At 43.6% G+C, this 24,870-nt stretch overlaps 2 protein-coding genes across 3 annotated transcripts; both read left to right on the top strand.

Annotated features, from left to right (window-relative positions):
- Positions 1-1,130: 1,130 nt before the first annotated feature.
- Positions 1,131-2,306, top strand: LOC308325301 (dnaJ homolog subfamily A member 4-like; the record flags this gene model as incomplete). Its single annotated transcript, XM_080777789.1, has 1 exon — positions 1,131-2,306. One exon carries the CDS (start codon positions 1,131-1,133, stop codon positions 2,304-2,306), a length of 1,176 nt encoding a protein of 391 aa, XP_080633915.1.
- Positions 2,307-2,997: 691 nt separating this feature from the next.
- sppl2 (signal peptide peptidase-like 2) lies at positions 2,998-23,735 on the top strand. 2 transcript variants are annotated; one of them, XR_013965087.1, is made up of 15 exons: positions 2,998-3,114; positions 4,443-4,559; positions 5,101-5,283; positions 6,150-6,239; positions 6,574-6,713; positions 7,459-7,601; positions 13,885-13,981; positions 14,350-14,466; positions 16,599-16,680; positions 17,237-17,311; positions 17,418-17,480; positions 17,652-17,751; positions 18,511-18,588; positions 19,807-20,097; positions 21,707-21,841. XR_013965087.1 is itself a non-coding variant. In XM_080779207.1 (15 exons), the coding sequence occupies exons 1-15, from the start codon at positions 3,067-3,069 to the stop codon at positions 21,857-21,859; spliced, it is 1,647 nt and encodes a 548-aa protein (XP_080635333.1). In that variant the 5' UTR covers positions 2,998-3,066; the 3' UTR covers positions 21,860-23,735. The 2 variants fall into 2 exon arrangements, 1 of the variants encoding a protein (XP_080635333.1); XM_080779207.1 differs by having other exon boundaries at positions 19,807-19,967; positions 21,707-23,735.
- The last annotated feature ends 1,135 nt before the right edge of the window (positions 23,736-24,870 follow it).

The following is a 24,870-nucleotide window of genomic DNA, read 5'->3' as shown; positions in this document are numbered from 1 at the left end:
TTAAATTCTATAGCGATCAATTCAAATGCAGTACATTTAATTGAATTTGTACAATTAGTACAGGCACAATTTATTTCTACTTTACTGGAGTATTTCCAATTTTCAACCATTTTAGTTCTACTCCACTACATCTCAGAGGCAAATGTACAAGCTCACTTCGGCTATTTTCAAATTTCTGAAGTGGGCTTGTACATTTTCAAAGAACATTTATACATTTGAAAACCTGTGAAATGGGACCTTCTGCATAATGAGTGCTTTTTACTTTTATATTTTGGTATATTTTGATGCGACTTTTTCTCCAGTAAATTTGTATTACTGGACTTTTATTTTAACAGTATTTCTACAATAGGCTTGGTAGTAAAACATGTGAGTATTTTTTCCACCACTGTGTATGTGAGCAGGAGGCATCTTTCATGATACAGCAGTAATTGCTCAGGGCCTTGCTCATGGACACTTGGGCCCATAGTATACCAGAGTCAGGTTGTGAACTGGAGACCTTCTGTCAATCAATTCTATTCAACCCTATAGTCAAAACTTTGAATGATAAAAGTCCATAGACGTGGCTGTCACATGACGTCACAATTAGTGCTCTCTAAACAAACTTTAAAAGTCCATAGACTTGGCTGCCATATGACGTAATTCAGAAAGCCAGATGTTGGAGGGGCTCAACCACTCAAGAAACTAGGGTGCCAAAGAATTATACGGTAATCATGTGGATCCACATGGGACCAGTGTGGCCCCAGTGTGCATCTCAGACTTCATGTTACCAGTCAGTGACGTCAATGGTGTCATCTATATACGCTATATTTGCAACAAGTTTATAACATCACTCCAGATTTGGGCAATATTCCAGACTGGTCTTACTTTACTTTACTTTTTAAATATTTCCAAATATTTAAATGTGTAAAGAAATCCATAGAGGTAAAGCTGTGGCCTACTGGCAGTGTGCACAACATATGACCCTGATCGAGGTCAAACCGTTTGCGAGATTTGCTCTGAACCACTCCAGATAGACGAGACCCTCTTAAGACGGCTGACCTCTGAGGAGCCACGCCGTAAAAGGTGACACGGCGTTCTATCTTCCATAGAAACACAGGAATCTACGGCATAGCAGTCGCAAGGTCGTCGTCATGGTTCATGAAACAAGCTATTATGACATCTTGGGTGTTAGTCCCACAGCCTCGCCTGAAGAAATCAAACACGCTTATAGAAAACTTGCATTGAAATATCACCCAGACAAGAATCCTAATGAAGGAGAGAGGTTCAAGCTCATATCCCAAGCATATGATGTGCTCTCAAATCCAAAGAAGAGGGCCTTGTACGATAGAGGAGGAGAACAAGCTATCAAGGAAGGTGGCTTGGGTGGAGGGGGATGCCCCACGAACATTTTCAACATGTTCTTTGGTGAAAGAATGCAGAGACGAGGTAAGAATGTAGTTCATCAGTTTGCCGTCACCCTGGAAGAGATGTACAATGGAAACACCAGAAAAGTTGGGATCCAGAAAAATGTCATCTGTGAAATGTGCGACGGTTATGGTGGTAAGACCGGTTCACGACTAGAGAATTGCTCAAGTTGTAAAGGAGAAGGTTTCCAGGTCCACGAACAACAGATCATGCCGGGCATGGTTCAGTCCCTACGTAGAGTGTGTGCTGACTGTCGAGGACAGGGCGAGCGTTTTAACTCCAAGGACCGTTGCAGGACATGCAATGGGCACAAGGTGGAACGCAAAAAAAAGATTATTGAAGTTCACATTGACAAAGGAATGAGACATGGTCAGAAAATTATACTTCATGGTGAGGGTGACCAGGTACCAGGCCTGGAGCCTGGTGACATCATCATTGTGCTGGATCAGAGGGAGCATCCTGTTTTCCAGAGACGGGGGGATAATCTGGTAATGAAAATGGTTATCAAACTGGTTGATGCTCTTTGTGGTTTTAAGAAGACTATTCACACATTAGACGACAGAACGCTGCTCATCAGCTCACAGCCAGGTGAAGTTGTGAAGCCCAATGACCTGAAATGTATCCACAATGAAGGCATGCCAATTTACAAGGATCCTTATGAAAAGGGATGGCTATTCCTTCAGTTCCTGGTGGAATTCCCTGAGAAGGACTGGCTTCCAGAACATCTAATGCACCAGCTGGAAGATTTGCTACCTCCCAGGGAGGATGTGATTATATCCGATGACGCGGAGGAAGTCATTCTCAGCGAAGTGGAACCTCGGTCACAACAGAGAAGCCAACGTGAGGTTTATGAAGATAATGAGGGTTCTCGGGGGGGTGACCTTCAATGTCAGACACAGTGATGCAAAATACAGGTAAATGTGAAGATGAAGGTTTAAACAATGCCTTAAGATCCTCTTCATGTCAATACTGATAAATAAACCACAAATTGGGAAATTGTTTAGTTCTGGTCCATAGCATTAGGAGTTCTCTGGCTTATGCTATGGAGTATGGACCAGGGAGCACAGCTGGATGATCGCTGTGCATATCCACGGATTTCCCCACATGGATGTATTGCCATGAAACTGGCTGTGGGTGGCTGAACACTTTCATGCTGGACTGCTGAAGGACAAATCCTAATAAATGGACAGCACCTTCCCTCCTATATTCCATATTCCTCCTAGACTATGTTCCCCCAACTTCCCCCTAACCTTTACTGTTCCCCGGGTTCTGTTTCCCACCTCCGTACTCTACCACAGGCCACCCAGACCACTTTTCGCAAAGTACTAGAGTAGGCCTAGTGAGTAGAGTTGTACTGAAGACAGAGTTCCACTCAACCAGGTGTAAGGAGCAGCAGGGCCTGAGCCTCTAGGTAGCCAGCGTTGCTTTTAATTTAGACTCCAGTCTTTGTTTCATAATGATTACTACTAGTAGTACTATTTTTGAAACATAAAAGTTGGTAGAAGAAACGAATTACAACTTCACAAGGCGTTTTTTGACTCGTGTTAGAATAACCAATAGCATATGCGCTGCAGTGAGTAGGCGGGTCTGTAGGAACAGCTGGTGGGCGCACTGTGTAGTGAGCAGTGCGGTTGATGGGGAAACAACAACAAGCTAGGCATCATGAGGGTCCCTTTAACCCTGATTTGGACAGCTTTTCTAGTTCAAAAGGTAAGGGAGGCCACACGGTTGCCTTGACAAAGCGAGCGTGTGTTTATGTATACTGCACTCGGCACGTGGTCGATGAAAACAATGTTTTTTTGTTTTTTCTTTAATTTTCGGAATGATTAGCTTGCATGCTATGACTGTGTTAGCTTGCGGAGATCACCCGATATGTATAGGGCCCAGGCGTATCCCGCACATCTTTAGGTTTCTGTTCAGTAAAAACACCATCATACTATGCTGATGGTTCAGATAAATGCTTTAATGTCACTATTACCGGTAAGTGAACTCCAGGAACAATGTTCGAGTTGGTTGTCATTTCAGACAATCAGCTAACATGGCAATCATTAGCCTACTTTTAAGTTAACGGGCTGTCTTATCAGGTTTATTGCAATAAAGTAGATCGCTGCTACTGGTCATGAACGATAACGTTACTCACACCAACTGTAGAGCTGCAGTGTGTCCGAACTGGCCTCCCTGCTAACGGAAATGACTCAAATGAGGCCAAAAAGCCTGTTGGAGTAGCCTGTAAAAGACACACCAGCAACAGTTACTTTGTCTGTCATAGTTAAGGAATTACTTTATTTTCTCAACACATTTACAACGTTGCTATGTATTTGGGCTTAAAGTTGATATTAACTCATGAATTACTTCATGTTTAAAAGCAATGTTGTTACCCACATTATATACACATTTATAACATTTATATTAAAATTTTAACATTTACTTTTTGAGCCTCTTATATCCAGCTTTGAGGGTTTGTGTAAACAAACATTGATTGGTGATTGGCCAGAATGAGATGAATGATAATAAGAGTGCCCCTCACTTCACACGGGTGTGATGTTTGAGGGGCTATGTCCAGCTTTTGGTGTATGCAACCCAATTTTTGTCCCAACGCAAACATTAAATGCCATTGACAATTTATGGACAATTTTGAGTGTTTGTGTAAACACAAACATTGCGTAACACAAACATTGATGACGAAGTTGAGTAGGCAAATTGTGATGGCCGGAATGAGGTGATGTATGATGATGTACGATGATAAGTGTGCCCCTCACTTCACACGGGTGTGATTTTTGAGGGCCCCCTCCCATATACAGCTTTTGTCCCCACAAAATGTCCGCAACACAAACATTAAATGCCATTGACAATGAAGGGAAAATGTACGTGATCTTGTCCCCACACGTCTCATATTTGCCATCGACAATGAAAGGAGAAATTAGGTCAATTGTCCGCAACACAAACATTAAATTATGCCATTGACAATAAATAAAGGGAAAATTTCGTCACTTCACACGGGTGTGATTTCTTTCTTATGACATTTACTTTTTTTACAGGTCGTGGGAGAGTATGGCATGGCCCATTTCAGCGACAAGGGCAAAAGTAAAGGAAAGGATTACTGCATATTCTTCAACTCACAATGGGCAGGTCTACCTCAGGACCTCAATAAGGCGGTAAGTGAACAGTTAGTACCAACTCTATGGCCAAGAATGATGAATGAAAAATAATAGACAAGGATCAAGAATTTTATGAATTTAATAATGGCCATTAATTGCCGAGGTGCAGGTCAGGTTGGAGAGATATCAATTGAAGTAGAAGAGTACCGCAACATGTACTGTAGTTAGCATTTCTTTTCCTGCTATTGAATTGCACCATCCAAACTGGTGTTGAAACTTCGAGGTCTTGATCTCGGCAGAGTCGGCAACTCTATCAGACTGTGATTTCTACATTAGTTCTTTTGACCAGTGCACCTCAGAGCTGCTGTCTCAGTCACCTATTATTTGTTTGTTTACGCATGACTATGTTGCCAACAAAAGTATCATAGAAGTTTCAGATAACTGCACAGTGTTTGGACTAAAATGATGAATGGTGCATTTATGCCTTTGCGTATACTTGCAAGTGCATTGTGTACAGTACGTGTAGACTGTGCCTCACTATGTAGGTCTGTAATGTTTGGCACGATTATTATTATTTTTTTTTTAATGCATTCCGTAGTCACGTCTGGAGATCTACGACCTGACGGCATCAGTGCTGTGCTCTCCATCAGACGTCCCTGAGGGAGGCTTCACCAATACCATCCCTATGGTGATGAGGGGAAACTGCACCTTCTATGAGAAGGTCCGCTTGGCCCAGATGAATGGTGCCAAAGGTCTTCTCATAGTCAGCAAGGACAGGCTGGTAAGGGGGCATCAACAACCCATCACACCAAACCACATGCACATAACAGCCTCCAACCTTTCAAATACCTGTAAATATCCGTGGCAGCTAACGCCAATTTGGCATGTGATGAATGACATCCAAACTTTGTTTGGCCTAGGTACTGTAGGCAATAAGAACAAAACCTCATTCAGGCTGTGCTTTTCAGAGCTGTTTGGTAGTTCTTGCACGTCCAAGAAGTTCTATGTGTGATTGGTCAGACATTCAATGATTATGTTGTTTCATTTCCGCTATCTGTCAGTAACGTACCACGGACTGTTTTGAAGGAATATTGGCTGGAAATAATCCCTTTTTGTGCGACTACAAATGTAATGTACTGTCGCTTTGCTTTTTTGTATTGAGTGTAATAACCATATAAACGAGAAGATTCACAACTTTCTTAAATCAATGTTCAGCAAATAGTAGGAAAACGAAGAAAAATGTCAAAAAAAAACAATAAATTAAACATGTAATTGATAGTATTAATCAATTATAACTGTTGTTACTTGTTATATAGTTGTATATCAATAATACCCAATTCCGAAAAGGACTCAATAATACATCATTTCAAATATATTGATATCAAAATGCAATCTAGTTCAGTTATAAAATGCTAAATCTATTGTAGACAATACAATATTTTAGAGTGCTTCTTCCTTAAGGTATTGAGGTGCCTTGCGGATCAAAATCATCTAATCAAATGAAACGCAGAAGGAAACATTTTGCAATGCGCATATTTTATGAATTAATTTATGACCATCGTTCTGCTTTCCCAATATTTCCTAACAGTTTATTTTGTCTACATTTTGCAACAACGTCTATTGTTTTCTTTTTTTTTTAAATTACAGACACCACCTGCAGGAAACAAGACACAGTATGAAGAGATCGACATCCCAGTAGCACTGCTAAGCTACTCTGACATGCTGGACATAAGCAAGGTGACAAGTTAAAGAGATGCAGTCTGTCATAATGCCTGTTATGCCTGCCTAACTTGCACTTTGAAGAATCAATAAATCAAGACAGAATAATTGTATAAATATGACAGACCTTTTCCCCCCGTTAATGTTGTATATTATTATTGTAACCTGAAAATTGTAGTTTGGCGTTACATGTGTTGATGTCCAACTTCTATGCAATGGCCAATCATTACCACTGGCTCACAGCCAGGCTAACCAAAGTATAGTCTGTATATATTTGATAACCGGTATGTCATCGCATGCCGGTGACTTCCCCAACCTGAGCCAGAGCTGTTCTGTTTCCTAACCCCTGCAGAGATTTGGGAAAGGAAGAGAGGTTGCCATGTATGCACCCAGTGAGCCCGTTCTGGACTACAACATGGTGATCATCTTTTTGATGGCAGTGGGAACAGTTGCCATAGGAGGCCAATGGGCTGGCAGCAAGGACAGCAAGAAGTAAGTTGGGAAATGAGACAGACAACCCCTCTGTATGTGGTGGCTCAATGTGTTCTTGGAACGACTTGTACACAGTGTCTTCCCTGCATCGTGAGAAAAGACTATTGTTTAGATTTTTGTACAGTGCCAACATTTTGCCGTCACTTTGGGCCAAACTAGTAACGCATTACTTTTATGCGTATTCATTAGGGTTGTCCCGATCCGATCACGTCATTTTCAAATGATCGGAAATCGGATTGGGAGCAAAAAATGTGATTGGGACATCCCTAGTATCAATATTATATCCATATCATGATATTAGACTGGATATTGTCTGATTTTGGATATTGTACTATTGTGATTTGGCATAACTAATAAGTGTCTGCTCGGGAAAAATCGTTATCGGCAGATACAGATCTTAGAATAGATAAATTCATAAATTAGTAAATTCAGGCTAAAGGTTGCCTCTGCTAGCAGCTATTTCGGCAGGCTGTCAACCATTGATTACAGGTTGTATTGGAAAAAGGTATTAGATAGATAGTAAAATTGTGCATGATTAGTATATTCTGCTAACCCACCACGAGTAAAAATGGCCTTCCTTAACAATATTGTAAATGAATTTAAAAAAAATCCTTTTGAGTAGTTTGGTAACATAACAACTGTAACTGTTGTAAGTAGCCACAGTTCCCCTTTGTTCTACATGAAAGACTCCCCAAACAAACGCTTCTAACATTTTCCTGTCACCTCGCCTTCCGCCATCCTGAAGGCGGTACATGAAACACAAGAGGGACGACAGCGCCGAGAAGCAGGAAGAGGAGACGGTGGACGTCACACCAATCATGATCTGCGTGTTCGTGGTCATGTGCTGCAGCATGCTGGTGCTACTCTACTTTTTCTACGACAGCTTGGGTACAGTACACGCACACACCAGCACATACATTATGTCACACATCTCTCTGCACTCAGTTTCCTTTAGGGTGTGTGTGTGTGTGTGTGTGTGTGTGTGTGTGTGTGTGTGTGTGTGTATTTTTTTCTTGCTTTTCTAAATACTACATATATATATATATATATATATATGCAGTATTTAGAAAGAAAAAAAGCAAGTATTTCTATTATTATTATTATTATTATGTATAATGGATATATGTAAAGGGTTGCAGGTGCATGTTCACCTGAGTTTGTCCAGTAATCATTGTGTGTTTGGCATGTGTTACTCTGTGGAAAAAAGCTAATGTAACGTAGCATCAACTAGTCATACGAAGGTGAAACTGGTCTAATCTCCTGGTTCTATTTCGTCCCTGCTGACCGCCAGAGGCGGTGCTTTAAGCATGAATATGTCCTTCGCGCATGCGTCGTCGAGTGTTGTATACAAACAAAGTCAATTTTGACCCTGTGATGACCCGAAGTAGTCTATATCTTCCGGCAGTCTACAGGGGATCAGTCTCTAATTTTTCTCGCGCGTCGTGGTGAGAAATTTGCACTGGGCTGCGAGGTATTGCTATGCAATACAATATGCAGCTACGGTGCCTGTACCTGGTCGCCGGTAGTTCTGTGACGGCGTGACTGCCTGTCGGAGTAGCGTTTGTTCGCCCTCCAGAACTGCGACTATGGTTTTCTATCTCCTCGATGAATGGAGTTTATTTCGCGGATTCACGTGGACGCAGGAGCGTCCAATCTCTCTCGCCGGTAAGGAAGGCTAACCCCCCTCGGACAAAAGGTACGTTATCGTTTAAAGTGGTGCTATCCCCGCTAAACAGACGTCCAAATGATATGATATATATTTTTATCATGGCATAACCTCTTGTGAGTATAGGCTGCGTTCGCGCCGCCTCCCTGCTCTGCATAAAAGTTTTGTTCGACTGTGAACGCTAACAGACGTTCAAATTATATGATTATTGTATCATGGCATAACCTCTTGTAAGTATAGGCTGCGTTCGCGCCGCCTCCCTGCTCTGCATACAAAGTTTTGTTCAACTGTGAACGCTAGCGCTTATTATAAGCGACTATAAGACCTGCCGAAGGATAAGAACACTGTCATAATATTACCTTCGTTTGATAAACACGCTACTGTCAAGCTTTGGTTAGCCCCTGCTGATGGCAAGCATTGTCGCTACATACTCTCAGCAGTCGACATATAACTTATGACTTAAGTTAGTTAAGGCTAACCGGCATTTTCTGTTGGACAAGCCCCGCTGGCCAAAGCCATATACCAATATTGGCAGCATTCAAGCTTAACCGCTTTTGCGAATAGCTTGTATTCTTGTTGTTATTATTAGCCCGGTACAGGAGCAGCTACCTGCGTCCTCCCAGGGTATTGATGTTGCTACCAGTATAGTCTGTAGCTAAATAGCTATTGGTGTACATAGCCTGTCTGGTTGTTAACCCAGCTGGCCCCCAGCAGTGGGCCTAGCTGAAGCTGCTACCAGTATGTATTATTATACAGTATTATTTTATATTATTTTATTTTAATGTGAAGCACTTTGAGTTACATTTTATGTATGAAAATGTGCTATATAAATAAAGTTTATTATTATTATTAGGTCTGGAGCTCAAAGCTCCATTAACAGTTTCTTGCATATACAGTGGGTACAACTTGGTTTGTCCACCTGTAGGTCCCATTAACCCAGCTGGTCCCCAGCACAGGGTATCTGGCACTGCTGCCAGCGTAGCTCACAGCAGCTACCAGTAGTTTAAAGTTAAAGCCGTCTATGAACAGGCTATAGCTTGTCTTGTTTTTTAGTAGCCCAGCTGGTCTCCAGCATAGATCTCTAACTGGCGCTGCTACCTGTAGTTGTAGCCCAAGCGCTTATTATACTATCTAAGATAAAAAAAGCTATCTGTGTATAGCTTGCTTTACTGTTTGTTGGCCCAGCTGGTACAGGGCAGGCAGCGTATGCGCTCCGCTCCTCCAGCATACGGCCAGCTTGATGTTACTTACTACTAATGTTTGTTAGCTCAAGCATTTATTAACAGCTATCGGTGTATAGCTTGTTCTGTTCTTAGCTGCAGCACTTTACATCAGGTTGAATCTCAAAGTGCTACAATGAGCATTTGCATAAAGCGTAAATGCATGCTGCGGCAGGTATAGCAGCATTCAGTTTTTCGATTAAGTCATTAGATGCCGATCTAAGTTAAAGCCTCTGCTGGTACAGGCAGCGTCCGCGCTCCCTTCCTACAGCATACGGCCCCACCCCTAGCAACCAGTAGCGTCCGCGCCCTGGGCTAGTTGGGACTGGTGTGCACCGGCCGGCCCAAAGGAACCGGTGCCACCACAACGGAAGTTCCCACTTTTGTACCTGGAAAGCCTCTGCTGGTACAGGCAGCGTACGCGCCTCCTCCCCCCAGCATACGGCCAACACCTAGCAACCAGCAGCGTCCGCGCCCTGGGCTAGTTGGGACTTGTGCGCACCGGCCGGTCCAGAGTAACCGGTGCCATTACAATGGAGAGCTCCCACTTTTGTACCTCGTGTGAAGCTCTCCTTCAGCCGTGAGCCGACCTTGGTCCTGCCCCGTGTGCCAGGAGGAAAAGGTCTGACCGCTGGCTACAGCAGATCCGAGAGGGCTCAGCTATCTGCGGGGTGGCCCACATGAGGTCCATGCTCACTTCGGATGACACCTAGGCACCTCGGAGGGTGCCGAAGCGCCTCCCTCTCTGATGCCACAGCTGACTCGAGGTTGATGTGCTCTCCCCGACAGCTTAAGCTATGCACTTCCATGACTATGAGGAAGATGCAGAAGGCAGTGCCTCCCAGGCATCAGAGCCAGCCTCCCACTTCTCAGCTCATGCGCATAGCCGTGGAACGCATACTAAAGCAGGCAGTCGGCTCCTCCAAGCGCCTTCTGCAGACGCGGCTTTGCTGTCTTCGCCGTCCCCCACGCCTGTACCTGAGTCAGCTACAGGCCTGCCGGGCGGACGATCAGGGCCTTCTCCCATCTCTATACCGATGGTGAAATCCTGGCAGCCCTGCCCTGATTGGAAAAAGTGTCCTGAGACAACCCGTTGCGACTTGACACTTTAATAGATTGGAACGCACAAGGCGATAAGGGCTGGCCTGGGTTACATGCCAGCCACCAAGCCTGTCACTGCATCCCTCATGGTGTTCTCCAGCGAGGCCCGGCGGCAGAACGCTAGGTGACCTCGACCCCAGTACAGGAGCACAGGCAACCTGCTCACTGGGGCCTCCTTTTCACACCTAATAGTGGCAACGTTAATACTGGCTCAGCCACCTTTGGCGTATCACTGGAGGCATTGGCGTCATGTCCTCAGAGCGCGGACGGCTGATGTCCATCGTATCTCTAGCCCGTCGCCAAGCCGGGTTTTCACAGTCAAGCTTGACTGATGAGACTAGGCCAACTCTCCGTAGTCTCCCTGAGGAGCCAGGAGCACTAGGTGGTTCAGCTGGGCGAGAAGCGCTGGAGCGAACCATCCAGGTGGGGAAGACCAGGCTGCAGCTTGCAGGCCTATGACAGATCACGCCTCCCAAAGGGCCGAGCTCCAACATTGATGAAATCATCTTGACTGCCCTCGGAGCTCGCGTATCACCGCCGGCCCACACTAGAGGCCAGCGTGTTCCCTGGCGTCCCACGCAGGGACCTGACTGTGACTTTCCGGGCTGTGCAGCGCCTTCTGACGCCAGCCCCCCATATCCGGTGGGTCAAATTGGCCATTTTCAGCAACATGACGAGAGCCCTACTATCAGACCAGGAGTGAGGTGTCGTCCTGCCCAAGGGCGCAACAGAGGCTGTATATCCTCAGTCACACTAAGGGAAGTCCGATCTACATACTTCCTTGTGACGCAAGACAGACGGGTATCGACATGTCTTGAATCTGATGGGACCCAACAGGTCTATGAAGTTCGTGCCAGTCTACTGGGCCGAACACGGCAATGTGCTGGAGCGGCAAGTGGTGTGCTCCGCTCTACAGCACTTCCTGCCGTACAGGAGAGGCGAGCACATTCTCATACGTTCGGGCAACACCTCGATCGTGTATCACGTAAGTCATCGGGCAGGGCCACGTTTGCTCGGCTGCTGTAGGTGTCTATGGACCCCCTCCTGACTTGGGCAGCCTCCCCGCCCGATCAGCCTATAGGCAATTTGTCTGAGTGGAGAGCGGGACTACACGGTAGGCTCTCCCTCCCATCGAAAGCTTCCATGAGGGGAGCGGTACCCCATCCAGTGGTGGTGAACACTAATCAGAGGCTACCCCGGCAGAGCGGAGGTGGACCTCCTCACCCTGGACCTCACTAACCTCCCTGGTTCTCCCTAACGGAGACACCCAGCCCACCGGGCCAGGACGCAAGGGTCCGACGGTTTCATAGAACCTGAACGCCACAAATGGCTGTCAGCCTGCTGGACTTCTTAGGCTTCCTGCCACATGGCCAGTATGAACGGAACGACCTACATCGTTCCTGACACACATGGCCCTAAGCAGACCACCGCCCACAGGGCACTATCCTTTTAAATGCGCACTGCCAGAGGCACTGCATATGCCTTGCCACTGCCTCTCTGATACGACCAGCGCCTCAGTTATTTAGGAGGATCACACCATACTGCTGGTTGCCCCCCCCCCAGCCAAGAAGTACTTGGTCTCCTCTGCTGAACAGACCCAGTCGGAGGACGCCATGGCGTCTCCCTGACAGAGGTCTCCCCCAACTGGGAGGCGGTCGGATACGGCATTCAAATGCTCAACGCCCCCAACTGTGCGCTTGGCCACTGGCGGCCCTGAACCGCTGTGTGGAACCAGCCAGGCATGCCACCCTGAATTCAAGGGTGACATCCATGACATCCATCAGGCTACTGTACGATAACCGATGGAACCTATTTCCAACTGAGGCCAGAGCAAAGACCTAGTGCGCTGCCCTGCCTACCTGTCTGGAGTTCCGCAGTCCCTCCTAGACAAGGGCCGATCTCCTACTCTAAAAGCATAAGTAGGGGCAATATCATGTTGATATGCTAGAATCAATATTGCTGTAACGAAGCGTGTCCGTGAGCGGCACGTCCTGTCTGTTAGTGACTTGCGTCCGAAGCAAAGCTCAGACGGCCTGAGTGTCTCTGTGGCCGAACAGTGTTCCTCCTGAGGGTGCTGTCACATACACACCTCAACCAGCCTATACGGCTAGCATAGTTTTACCCTCCACCAGGAGAGTGGATGGACGAGCGGGAACTATTGCGCCCAGTGTGGGCCCTGAGAGCCGCTTGTTAGACCTGCCGAATGCTTTCGGCGGTCAGAATGGCTGTTCCGTTGTGACGATGGCCCTTTCAAAGGTAGCGCTCTCTCCAGACAGCGCCCGCCCCACACTATTGTGGATGCCATCAACCACGTTTATGGGGCGAGTGATCGTACCTTACCATTTGGCGTGAGGTGCCACTCTTAACGGGAGCGTCCCCACATCATGGGCTGCCCCGAGGGAAGTACCCCTGGAATATATCTGTGCCGCTGCCTCATGGGCATCACAGCGAGTTGTTTATGTTCCTCTGGGTGAGTGTTGCCACTCCCCACCCGCTGGACGTGGTCCTCTTACGAGAGTCCTCCAAGCCTACTCCTTATGGTTTGTGATCAGGATCCCTCGTGACTTGGCTGGCATAAGTCATTCATGCTTAAAGCACCGCCTCTGGCGGTCAGCAGGGACGAAATAGAACGATAGTTACGTATGTAACTACGGTTCTATGAGTCCCGAATGACCGCCAGAGGCACTCTGTCACTCAGAATCCTCGTTTTCGCGCGAGAAAATTCTGTAGAGACTGATCCCCTGCAGACTGCCGGAAGATATAGACTACTTCGGGTCATCACGGGGTCAAAATTGACTTTGTTTGTATACAACACTCGACGACGCATGCGCGAAGGACATATTCATGCTTAAAGCACCGCCTCTGGCGGTCATTCGGGACTCATAGAACCGTAGTTACATACGTAACTATCGTTTTATAATACTAAGATGATTAAAGAGGTTTTGGTATAGTGTACCTTTGTGTAGTCTATTGTAAAGTGTTGGATGGGCGACAAATATTTATTATTTAGCCACTAATTAAGACATTAGACAGACAATTTGAAGACAATAGATTAGGAACAGCACACAAAAGAATTATATATTGAATTCTTTATTCCTTCATCACAGGCTGTGAAGGTTGTCGATTATTGTGACATGGTGACAACATGCATCCTAATTGTTTTTTTTCTCCGTCTCATCTGTAGCCATCTGGGTAATTGGCATCTTCTGCGTGGCGTCCTCGGTGGGTCTCTACAGCTGCCTCTGGCCTTTTGTCAGGAGAATGCCTTTCTGCAAGTGCAGGTGATACTCATTTGAGATTATTGTACAGCAACATTCTGTTTGCTCTGCATTGGTTAATTGTGGCATATTTCACAGATTTCCTGTGTCTTTGTATAATGCATGTTATGAATACATGTAACAGCTACAGTAACTACACAAATGCCTTAAATAGGCAGTCGCCTGAATATAGACTGAATATAAACTTAAGAGATGTGTGATATATCGGCATTGGCCTGATTATGAAGGTGTGTGTCTAGTTAATATAGTGTTATCAATTATGGTTTTAAAGCGAGACATGATCTGAGTGTCATTTTATTGGGTTAGATCAAATTAAATAATACAAATATTATTCTCCGGTGGGCTGAATGTCTGCAACGTTGTGACCGCAGGATTCCAGAGAACAATCTTCCATACTTACACAAACGGCCTCAGATCCGCATGATGTTGCTCTCTGCCTTCTGCATCAGCATCAGCGTTACCTGGGTGGTGTTCCGCAACGAGGACCAGTGAGTACACACACACACACACACACACACACACACACACACACACACCAAATGTTGTCTTCTTGGCTTGCACTAAGGACTTAATTTGATTGCCTAGCCTCATAATTGGCTATACAAAAACATATTTATGCCGCATTGGTCGCTGCAGTTCGTTGGAGCGACTTGTCTCTAGCTGGAGGAGGAAGTCAAACGGAAGTGCTGAAGGCATGCTGTGTCGCTGCCACTCAAGTGACACGACTGGCCAATCACAGCACGTCTTTTCCGGGACTTCCGTTTACATTGCCAAAGCAAGTGCCGCTGGGAAAGAAGGAGTCGGAGTCGCGCCTCTGATTGGCCTACTTCCATTACGTACCTGGAAGCTTGGCAAGCTTCCGCTTTGCTTCCGCTATACTTCGCAAAGAATCTCGGGAAAGCTTGCCTCCATTTTGCCTTCCCTCGAGATACAGACGCCCCAGCACCGGAAAAGGCGTCCACCTTTATGTCTATGCTTTTAACCGCCCTATATTTGTAGTAGGCAACAGGTGAACTGAGAACTGGCCTGTCATTGATTATATCTGAACCGCCGCCCGACCAATTCTTTTGTAAATAATTTTCCTTAAAATGATACATTTTATCATTTAGGTACCATGGTTCATGGTTTACCTTGAACCATGAAAGAGCTCTTGTTCCAAAAGGAGCATGATTCTCTGTCTCCAGATAAAATGAAACATTTTGATGAACTAAATATCCTAGTCTAGTCTAAGTGCTACATTCAAAGATGAGGCCTGCACCTGTAACATTTTATTCCACATGGTTTTCTATCTATTGTACCACATACCTTTAACTTAACTTTTATAACAATATAGTTATTATTAATTATTGTATATACTGAAAGGTTCCTATTCCTAAATTAGCCATTGATTGTGTTCTGGCCTAACTGGCCTACTGTCTTTGAAAGAGTTTGGCGCCAAACTTACCTGCCCACGTGCCCTATATACTTAAGAAACGTGCCCAAAATATGGATGTCAGGTTGAAAGTGGTCAAGGAGGAGACTGTGTATGAAATATAATCCAGAATCCAATCGAGGTGATCCTGATGTGTTTTCTGCTTTTAAGACAGATATTTGTAGATTTATCACATTCAACAAAGCTGATTGTTTTTCTTTATATTGCACAACAAAAGAGAGAAAGCTTTTTGCATGTTGTGTGTTTTATCAAGATCATAGCTTGCTCTGATAAAACTACTGTGGTTTCATGAAACCCATGGGAAAATGGGTAGCACGCTCCACCACCTCTAAGTTACGTTTTTATACAGTAAGTCTTTTTGTTTCCAGTAAATTGTGTGTAGATAAAATGTGCCGTTCATACAGCGACAGCAACAGTTCATAAAAAACATTTAGTCATTGATGCTGTGTTTAGTGAGCGCGCTTGCATCCATATTTTCCGCATCACAGAATTGAGGCATTAAAACTAATGGAGCACCAGTTCAGTGAGTTTAAAATGGAGATCTTGTCTAGTCTATAGTAGTGACAGAAATGCTGGTGTGCCACAAGACTACATGGTGATAAGGGAGGCTGCATATTATTATTTATAATCCTGTCACCAAATTAAAATATGTTCTACTTTTTTATGTTCCACGGAGGTCTGTGGAGTTGTGAAAAAGTCCTCAGCAGCGACCTTCTAGAGTGGGGAACTTAGTGGGAACATGATGAGTTTTCAATACATGTATGCTGTGAAAAGCATTACTATTGGTCTACTTTGGAGTTAGCTTGGAGTCTTTTTCTATACAAAGTCTATATAAAATTAATTCTTTGCTTGAAACCTTCTGTGCTTGTGTGGGCTCGAGCCTCATCGTTATTGTTAGACACATTTAATCAAGCATGTGTGTGGACTTTTCAACACATCGTACATTCGTCATTGCGATTGTTGTTGTGACCCAATGCCCCCCGCATAGACGCCGTCTGTGCCCCTCACTTGTTGATTGCTAGATGTGCGATGGATGACATAATCGTTAATTGCTCCTGTATGCGTGTGTGTGTGTGTGTGTGACTCATGTCTTGTTACTTGATGTCAGGGAGCTTGGTTTCCAGTCAGGAGGCCAGGCTGTCCTGACGTCCTGACCTGTAACTCTATATGTGTTGTCCACTTGTCCAGGTGGGCGTGGGTGTTACAGGACGCCCTGGGCATCGCCTTCTGTCTCTACATGCTCAAAACAATCAGACTGCCCACGTTTAAGGTGCGTTGATGCGATCATTTTTTTCCTGCCCTAATAATGTTTAGTTATTTTAATTGGAGTGCTGTTGTTTTGTGCCGTTTTCTTGTGCGTTTGTCCTGAAAGAAAAATGTGTTGGGTATGTGTTGTTTCAGGTGATAGTTTTTGAGTGGTGCAACCACTCCAAGGAACAGCAATGTCTGTGTTGTTCACCTATGTGTCCGCCTATGTATGTGACGTTAATGAGCTAATGACTATTAGTACCAGTAGGGGCGCTGTTGTGCCAGAAACAGAGAGAGAGATAGTGCTGTACTGTTGCCTGCTAATGAGAGAGAGAGGAGGTGGGGGGGGGGGGGAGAGGGGAGTTGCACCACTCAGTTCACACGGGTGTGATGTTTTTAAATAAATGACTGACCGTGTCTTTTTTATTATAAATGACTGACCATATTACCATTTGTCTCTCCTGCATGAATAACTTTGTGATATACATTTTCATTACTGTCTCTGTGGACTTTCATCACCAGCATTTTATCATTGTGTGAGAAAAGAAGACAAAAAACAACTCTCTCCCTCTGTCCAGGCTTGCACTTTACTCTTGGTGGTCCTGTTTGTCTACGACGTGTTCTTTGTATTTATTACACCCCTCTTCACAAAGGTATGTTGGGAATGGATTGCACTTTAGTTTTCACTGTAATATGATATAACCACAGTCTCTGTACTACAGGAAAAGGTCATTTCTGCCCCATTGTTTTTCTCCACAGAGCGGGGAAAGTATAATGGTGGAGGTGGCGGCTGGTCCCTCTGACTCCTCCACACATGAAAAGGTATGCTTATTTTTCAACTCTTGCTCTCCCCCTGGGTGGGGTGTGGGGGGCACTATACACATCATTACTCCTTCCTTAAACGTTGTTTCAGTGCATAGGTTAAGCTGTTGAGTAGACGTAACGAGGCATAATGAAAGATGTGGTAACACTAAATTGTTGTCTTTGCTCCAGCTTCCTATGGTGCTTAAAGTGCCACGGTTAAACTTCTCTCCTCTCGCACTATGTGACCGGCCCTTCTCGCTCCTGGGCTTTGGGGATGTCTTGGTACCAGGTAATTATTTGGGAATTGTGTATCTCCATAAAAAAAATCATTTTTTTGGTGTATGACAGTGTCACTCAAAAGTAGCGGAAACAAAAAATAGATTAAGAACTTTCTTTTATTCTTCTTCCTCAAATGATTCATTGCCAATCTCCCCCCCCCCCCCCCCATGCATGCTGTGGTCCCTGCCAGCCCCCACTGTTCTGTTGTCATGGGGGGGGGGGGGACGACGACGACGACAACAACCACATATCACCTCCACCTCCAATACAGTCGCCACCACGTTGATTTGAATTAGCGATGGCCCCCTCATTTCGCAATCTGCCATCTTGGATTTAGACTTTTTGGGTACCCTGAACAATCAGCCGTCAATAGTGCTGCTCAGGTGTTACCATTTAGTCTCGCCTGTAACACCAATGACTAACATCACTCCTTAGCAGCTAATCATTGCCCAGGGTCTCTATGCTGTATGTACTGTACTATCTGCTGCTGTAATGTCAGAGAAAGATGCCACGCTGACAGTTGGCAGTGTTCTACGTTGAAGTTGGCCACTGGACAAGAGCACCGCGATGCCTGTGGTAGCAGTGTGAAACTGTGCATGCAACACTTAACCACCCACACTGTGTATTGAAATATTCACACTAGTCCTATTTCAGCACAGCTCAGTTCAGTTCAATGTGCTTCATTGACAGGTTGAGGGTGACATTACTGAATATGAAAAGAATGTCAAAGAAAGAAAGAAATGTAACTCCTGTCTTGTTTTCCTCCTAGGTCTGTTGGTAGCTTACTGCCATAGATTTGACATTCTCATGCAGGCGTCCAGGATCTACTTTGTTGCCTGCACCATTGGTAGGTACTTGATGTGATACTGCATGAACTACTGCTCTCACTCTTTCCCTTCCTCTGGCTCAAAACCACCTTGATTTATGTTTTACCAACGCTATGTGATTGATGACTCTGAGTTATGTGTAGCTCTCTTTTGCACTTGTGTATCCCCCCTAAAACATCAGGTACTATGATTATACTAGGATGTTTTTTTTTCTTTTGTTTTTTTTCTCCAAAAAAGTGTACAGAAAGTGTTCAAATTATGTTTTTATGTGGCCACACCCACCATTTTTCCCCACCCTAAAACATAATCATCAGGTATCTATTATTGTATAAGGAGGAATATTTATTTCAAAAAAGTATTTGTTAAAATGTAGTTTTTATGTGGACACGCCCACCACTTCATTAGGTATGCTTGGTTTCCCTTGTGGGTGGTGATCCACCTGAACTGAAACCGCACCCACAGCTGTTGAATGATAAAGGGGGAGGGGATGATATTGTGATGTTACTATATCACTGTTTATTTCATTGGCACGTTTGACTGTCAAGGTTTCAGCCTCCAGGAAGAAACCCTAAATACAAAGGGAAGACATCATTGCACATAACAACCACACCAAGGGGTCTAATTAAGTACTGTCACCTCATAAACACATGAAAAACTGGAAGAAATCACGGCACTCCATCTTTAAGCCTCGCCAACAGCTGTTGTTGTATGATAATGGGGGAGGGGTTATGGTTATGATGACACTAAAGTGGTGTATTTCGATTGGGCCTTTTGACTCAAAGGCTTGCAGCTTTCAGGAAGAAACCAAAAAAACTTTTTTGAATATTATAACCACACCTGGGGATGTATTAGAGTAATCTTAACTCCATAGACACATACAAAAATCATGGCACTCCATCTTTAACCTATTTGTGTTTATATTGATTGTTTAACCATTGAACCAACTTGTTACATTTGATTTAAATATGGTCAGAAAAAATGTTTTTGTATTGAAATCACAAATCACACCAATGTGCTATATTACGAAACCCCTTACATTTGCATTGATAGTAATATTCCAAACTAACATTTGGTCACTGAAAATTAAAATTGCAATTATCCTGATATTTATAGTACAAAATGATCAATATGAAAAAGGAAATCTAATCATAAGATAATATCGATAAGAGCCATTGCATATAGATGGTCCCAGGTTCCCCCCTCACCCTGTGCATCATTCTCTGTGTCTTTCCTTCTAGCCTATGGCATTGGCTTGCTGATCACCTTCGTGGCGTTGGCTCTGATGCAGAAGGGACAGCCAGCGCTGCTGTACCTGGTACCCTGCACTTTGCTCACCAGCCTGGCTGTGGCGCTCTGGCGCAGGGAGTTGCCCCAGTTCTGGACTGGAAGTGGATTTGTGGTGAATACCAGTTTGATATGAGTGACCTACTACTACCGCGGGAAAACAAAGACTCAAACAAAAACAAAAAAAAGTCGACAACAAAAATTTCTAGTGTTTTTAAAAAACACACTGTAAAGTAGAATTTCAAGTTGAGTAACGCCTTACGATGATTCCATCCATTCCAACCATTTCTTTCTGTTTTGCTTGCTCAACCCAAACCCCCACGGCTCTTCTCATCACTGTTTCGCTCTAGAGGGCGCTGAGGGCTCAGCATTCTGTGGCCCAATCTCAATGTCTGCACTCACAAGCTTTGATGAGCACTTTTGACTGTCCCCCTGTGTAAAACGACAGGTGCACGTGGGCTCTCTCACAGACTTTTTGCACTTTACATAAGCCTATATTTCTGCAGGTTTTGCTTTACACAATGGCCCACAACACATTGTTCTGCTTTTACAACCAAGCCGGATAATAAAAGAATGTACTGTAAGCAGCTGTTAAGAGGTTAAGTGATAGATGTGTAATAGATATTTTATTATATGATAGCCTGTTCATTTCCAAGTGTTTTCATTTGATTTGATCCAACAACATTAAAATTTGGCACATAAATGGAACAAACAACATATCTCTGCTGTCGGGAAGAAACCACCTAACTCCAAAATGTAAAATTTTCTGAAATTTTTAAATATAGATTTTTCAGGGAATGAAGAAAACTGTATAGTTTGAAAACAAAGAAATACTGCCTCATCAAAGTTGGTGTTGTGACTTTATATATTGTCAATTATTATTATTATTATGAGAGGGGGAAAGGTGGTGGAGTAGGCTGTTTTAGCAGACAGTTTGAGGCTCCAATGGTTAAGAGGTTTTGTCCGAAGAGCTTTTTAATACTTTCCATTGGTTCAATATGTTCTTAACCAACAATCAGACGTAAAGGGTGTTCAATCGCACTGACGTATGCACAAAAACAATTAATAAAAAGGAGTTAGGTGGTTTCCTCCCGACAGCAACGATATCAAACATAAGCCTCGCTTTATCAATATGGTTGAACAGCAGATGAAGTCATGGTAATGTGAAGTCGCAAATTGCTGTACCGCTCATCATATTAATTACATTTTGAACCCCTGCTGCATCTTGCGTGTATGCTAAACACACAGGTGACATTAATTCAAGTCTGTGAGGATTCAGTGCTCACGGGTCTTAAAGTGGACATTGAAATTGGCTTTGTGGTCACTGCAGGTATCCTATCTGGGCTTCCTTTTTGCCTCTACCTTCTGCTCTACCACAATTTAAGCATTATGAAGATACGGTCTCTTTTTAAATGTACATTTTTTTTTTCAAAGAATAGGCCATTACTTCCATTTTTTTGGTACATACATAAACACTGACAGTCCTTGTGAATATTAGTCGACTATTTGGTGGTAGTTATGATGATAGACATCTCTTAGAGATTGATTATTAAGCATTGATGGCATATCTGTGTTATTGTGGAGTGACTCAACATAACCCTGGGATTTTCTTTGTGATGCTTAATTTGTCTTTGTGTATTGTCTCTTAGGATTTCTGTGACACTGTAGAAACCAGCTAACAGGCAACATGTTGATTTATAAACTAGTCTAGACCTAATGAATGCCAACCAAGCTGTATTTGTAGGCAGAGGAATAACTAAAAGAAAAATCCACTTATGTCCTTTTTTGTTCTCAGTTGTCGCGCTGTTGGACTTCAGTTTATCTCAGCTCAATTATCATTTTTGTCCCTTGCAGCCTCCTCCCATAGTGCTCGCACCAATCAACTGTACAAAAACTACAACCGCGCCCGTGGAGGACCCCCAGGCCCCCTCCCAGAGCGAGGGCCCTCCCCCATACTCACCTCAGGAAACACCCCCTGCTGAAAAAGAGGAAAACAAAGCTGAATAGAAAGGACTTGTTGTATGGCATTTTCTAATTCATTTCTTTTTTTTTTTCTTTTTTTTTTTAATGTATTTCAGTCCAACTTGTAATGGTTCGTGACGGACTTCTGAAGTACAGACATTTCAGTCTTGCACTTTGTGCAAAAAGAAAATGAGGAAGGGACATCCACATTCCCAGTGGCAAGGAATTGGATGTATCGGAGATGTTGGGAGACATCATTTCCATGGAATTAATGAGCACAAAAAATACACACAGCAGCCCCCCGGCCCGATATTACACACACGATGAACCACCTGAAAAGGAAAGGAAAGGAACTGGTGACAAACTCGTGGCTACGTGGACGTAACAAATATAATTTGGTTACATACACCCAACACCATCATGTTACCATGGAGGAAAATGTCTCATTAGAAGTTATGGGAGAAGTTCGTTTTTACTCTTTTCTTCTGTTTGGAGTTGCACCCAGTATCAGCCACAGCAGTGCCGTGTCACACGTGGATGGCAGCTTAATTAATGTCTGTTTCAGCTGTCTTCGCTGAAAATTGCCGATCTACAAGCTCTCAACATGTCGCAATGCAGCATTTTGTGAGCTATTAGATATATCTTCTGCAAAGCTTTCCCCATGCTTGCGTTTAAGTGGTTAGTTTTCACACTTGTGGTGCTCTCATGGTTATTTGACTGAGCCAAAGGTATCAGATAAGATGTTTTTGGTCATTTATGTTTTTATTAGTGTTTGTATGCATTTTCCTTTGCAACATACATTATCTTGCCTTTGGAATTCTTTATATTTGTTTTTTATTTTGCATGCTATTACTTGGGGATTTGAGCCTCTAAAATGTGTATTCTATAGTGGATACTGTTGTATTTGGTAATGGTGGAGCAACAGCTATTTTGTGTTTTCCGGTATATTTTCATTTATGCATAATATTGTCTTAAGACATTTTTTGGCCTTACTGTGCTAGAATGTGTCCGTTTTGAAAAAACGAATTACTTTCTGCAACACAAGTACTGTACTCCAAACAACAGTGTGCAGCTTCACTCATGAGCTGATGAGTGAGGGATTGTTTGATTGCGAACGCAGTGAGCACTTACTATGAGACCTAGCAGATCATGTCTGTGTGTCCGTGTGTCTGTCCCGCTATCCAAATATGGAGTGTGTTGCATCAGCAATCACTCAGCTCCATATATGGGCACAAAAGGGGCCAGGTCCACTCAGCTCCATATATGGGCACAAAAGGGGCCAGGTTCACACAGTAACAGCGGGACAGACACACAGACAGACAGACATGCTCTGCAGGGTCTCAGCTGCGTTCGCTTCCCGCGATTGCGCGTCTTACTGGTATATCTCACAGCCAACAGAGTAATTACTTTATATTCAGAGTTTGCACAACATTTTGTCCGGGGCTTATATTAAGATAAGGTGTATCCATAAGATTTGGAAAAAATTGTAATTGATGGTATCAATAGTATTTTTCCCCTCACACTTTGGTTTTGTCTTTGTCCATTGTTTTATCAAAGATCATCTCCAACACATCGCAATAGAAAGTCATGCTCTGTACTGTAGGAAGTTTTTCATTGTTATAATGCCTACTATAAAAAAATAAATGCTTAAGGTCAAAAGTAAAGTAACATTTGGAGGTGAACAAAGTGTCCGGGAGATGCCTAATTTATACTTTGATGCGAACCAGTGTCGCACACTGAAAATAGCTGATCTACAAGCACAATGCGTTGCCGTGTGACGTGAGCTTTCAATCAGCTATTTCAGTGCAAGAAACCACACGCGTCCTAGTATAAATCACCAGTTAAGTTCGATGCCAACAAGTGGTTTTTAAATACCTCAGTTGAGTACAACACAATAAAGAAACAATGTATTTGATATAATCATATTATGTTTTGTCTACTGTGTTATCACAAAATGGGGTAATTGTGGAAAGAATCTTTTAAACACCTTAGTTTCTCCTACAATAGGCCAAGTTTTTGCTTATTATAAGATGATACCATTTCTGTCTATACTCTGTGTCAGGAGGAGACCTGAAGGCTTCCAGGCCTCCTCCTTGGCCTTGTTGAGCTGCACGTCGACGGACAGAGAGAAGTGGAGACGAGGCCTGTCTCTTGATCCAGCCTGCCTCTCCAAAGGAAGGCCTGAAATCAGAGCCAGAGCCTTCTTGTTGTTAACTTTGTCCAGGATTACATCACTAAACACTGGCAGCCAGTGGCAGGTCCTCAGGTTTGTTCATGCTGACTGAGATGAGGAAGGAATTCTCTTCCATATCTGATCTTCTGCGTGATGTCCATTATCACCATCACGCTGAAATAGTGTGGTTTACGCCATTACAACTTCAGTATTTGTTGTTCAGGTTATCTTTTGAACATAGTAAAGCATTACTATAGCGTTACTAATAGACTATTTTAAACCGAAGCGCAATATGATTTGTATTTATTCAAATACACCAGATAAGCTACTTGTTTTCTTCTTTTCTATGTGTATCCATCCACTGTGTAAACTTTTACATTAACACAGTTTTCAAATGTTCACAGTCTAATATACCGGTAATAATCTATTATCTATGTAGGCTATTGTGACCTTGAAAAATACCTAATTTTACGTTTGACTTCTTGCGAGGCATTTGCCCTGGCTGCCATAAGAGACATTCAAGTGAGACCATACAATCTGTCATGTTCAATCTTGTATGATGAGGTGGAGAAGGATTCACTTCTCTACACACACACTACTATGATGTCATCCCATAGGTCCGTCCTCCTGGCTCAGCTGCAGTTGGTTGGTAGCCTACTAGTGTCTACATCCGATAGCCTGGAAGGATGTTTTTAGTTTGTTTGGTTGACAACAAACAATGATGTTGGCTTATACTAGTTGAATGATCATATAAATTGTTTTTTTTTTGTTATCAAATGTTTTTTTATTAAAGACAAAAAATCACAATAAGATACGTTAACATCATGAATGAGATCATATAAATTGTTGACAAATATATAATAAGAAATAACACGTATGACTT

This window comes from Protomyctophum bolini (assembly GCF_963924005.1).
Source record: "Protomyctophum bolini genome assembly, chromosome: 12".
In the NCBI taxonomy this organism is placed as follows: Eukaryota; Metazoa; Chordata; class Actinopteri; order Myctophiformes; family Myctophidae; genus Protomyctophum; species Protomyctophum bolini.
This window is presented reverse-complemented; position numbering and strand designations above follow the sequence as displayed.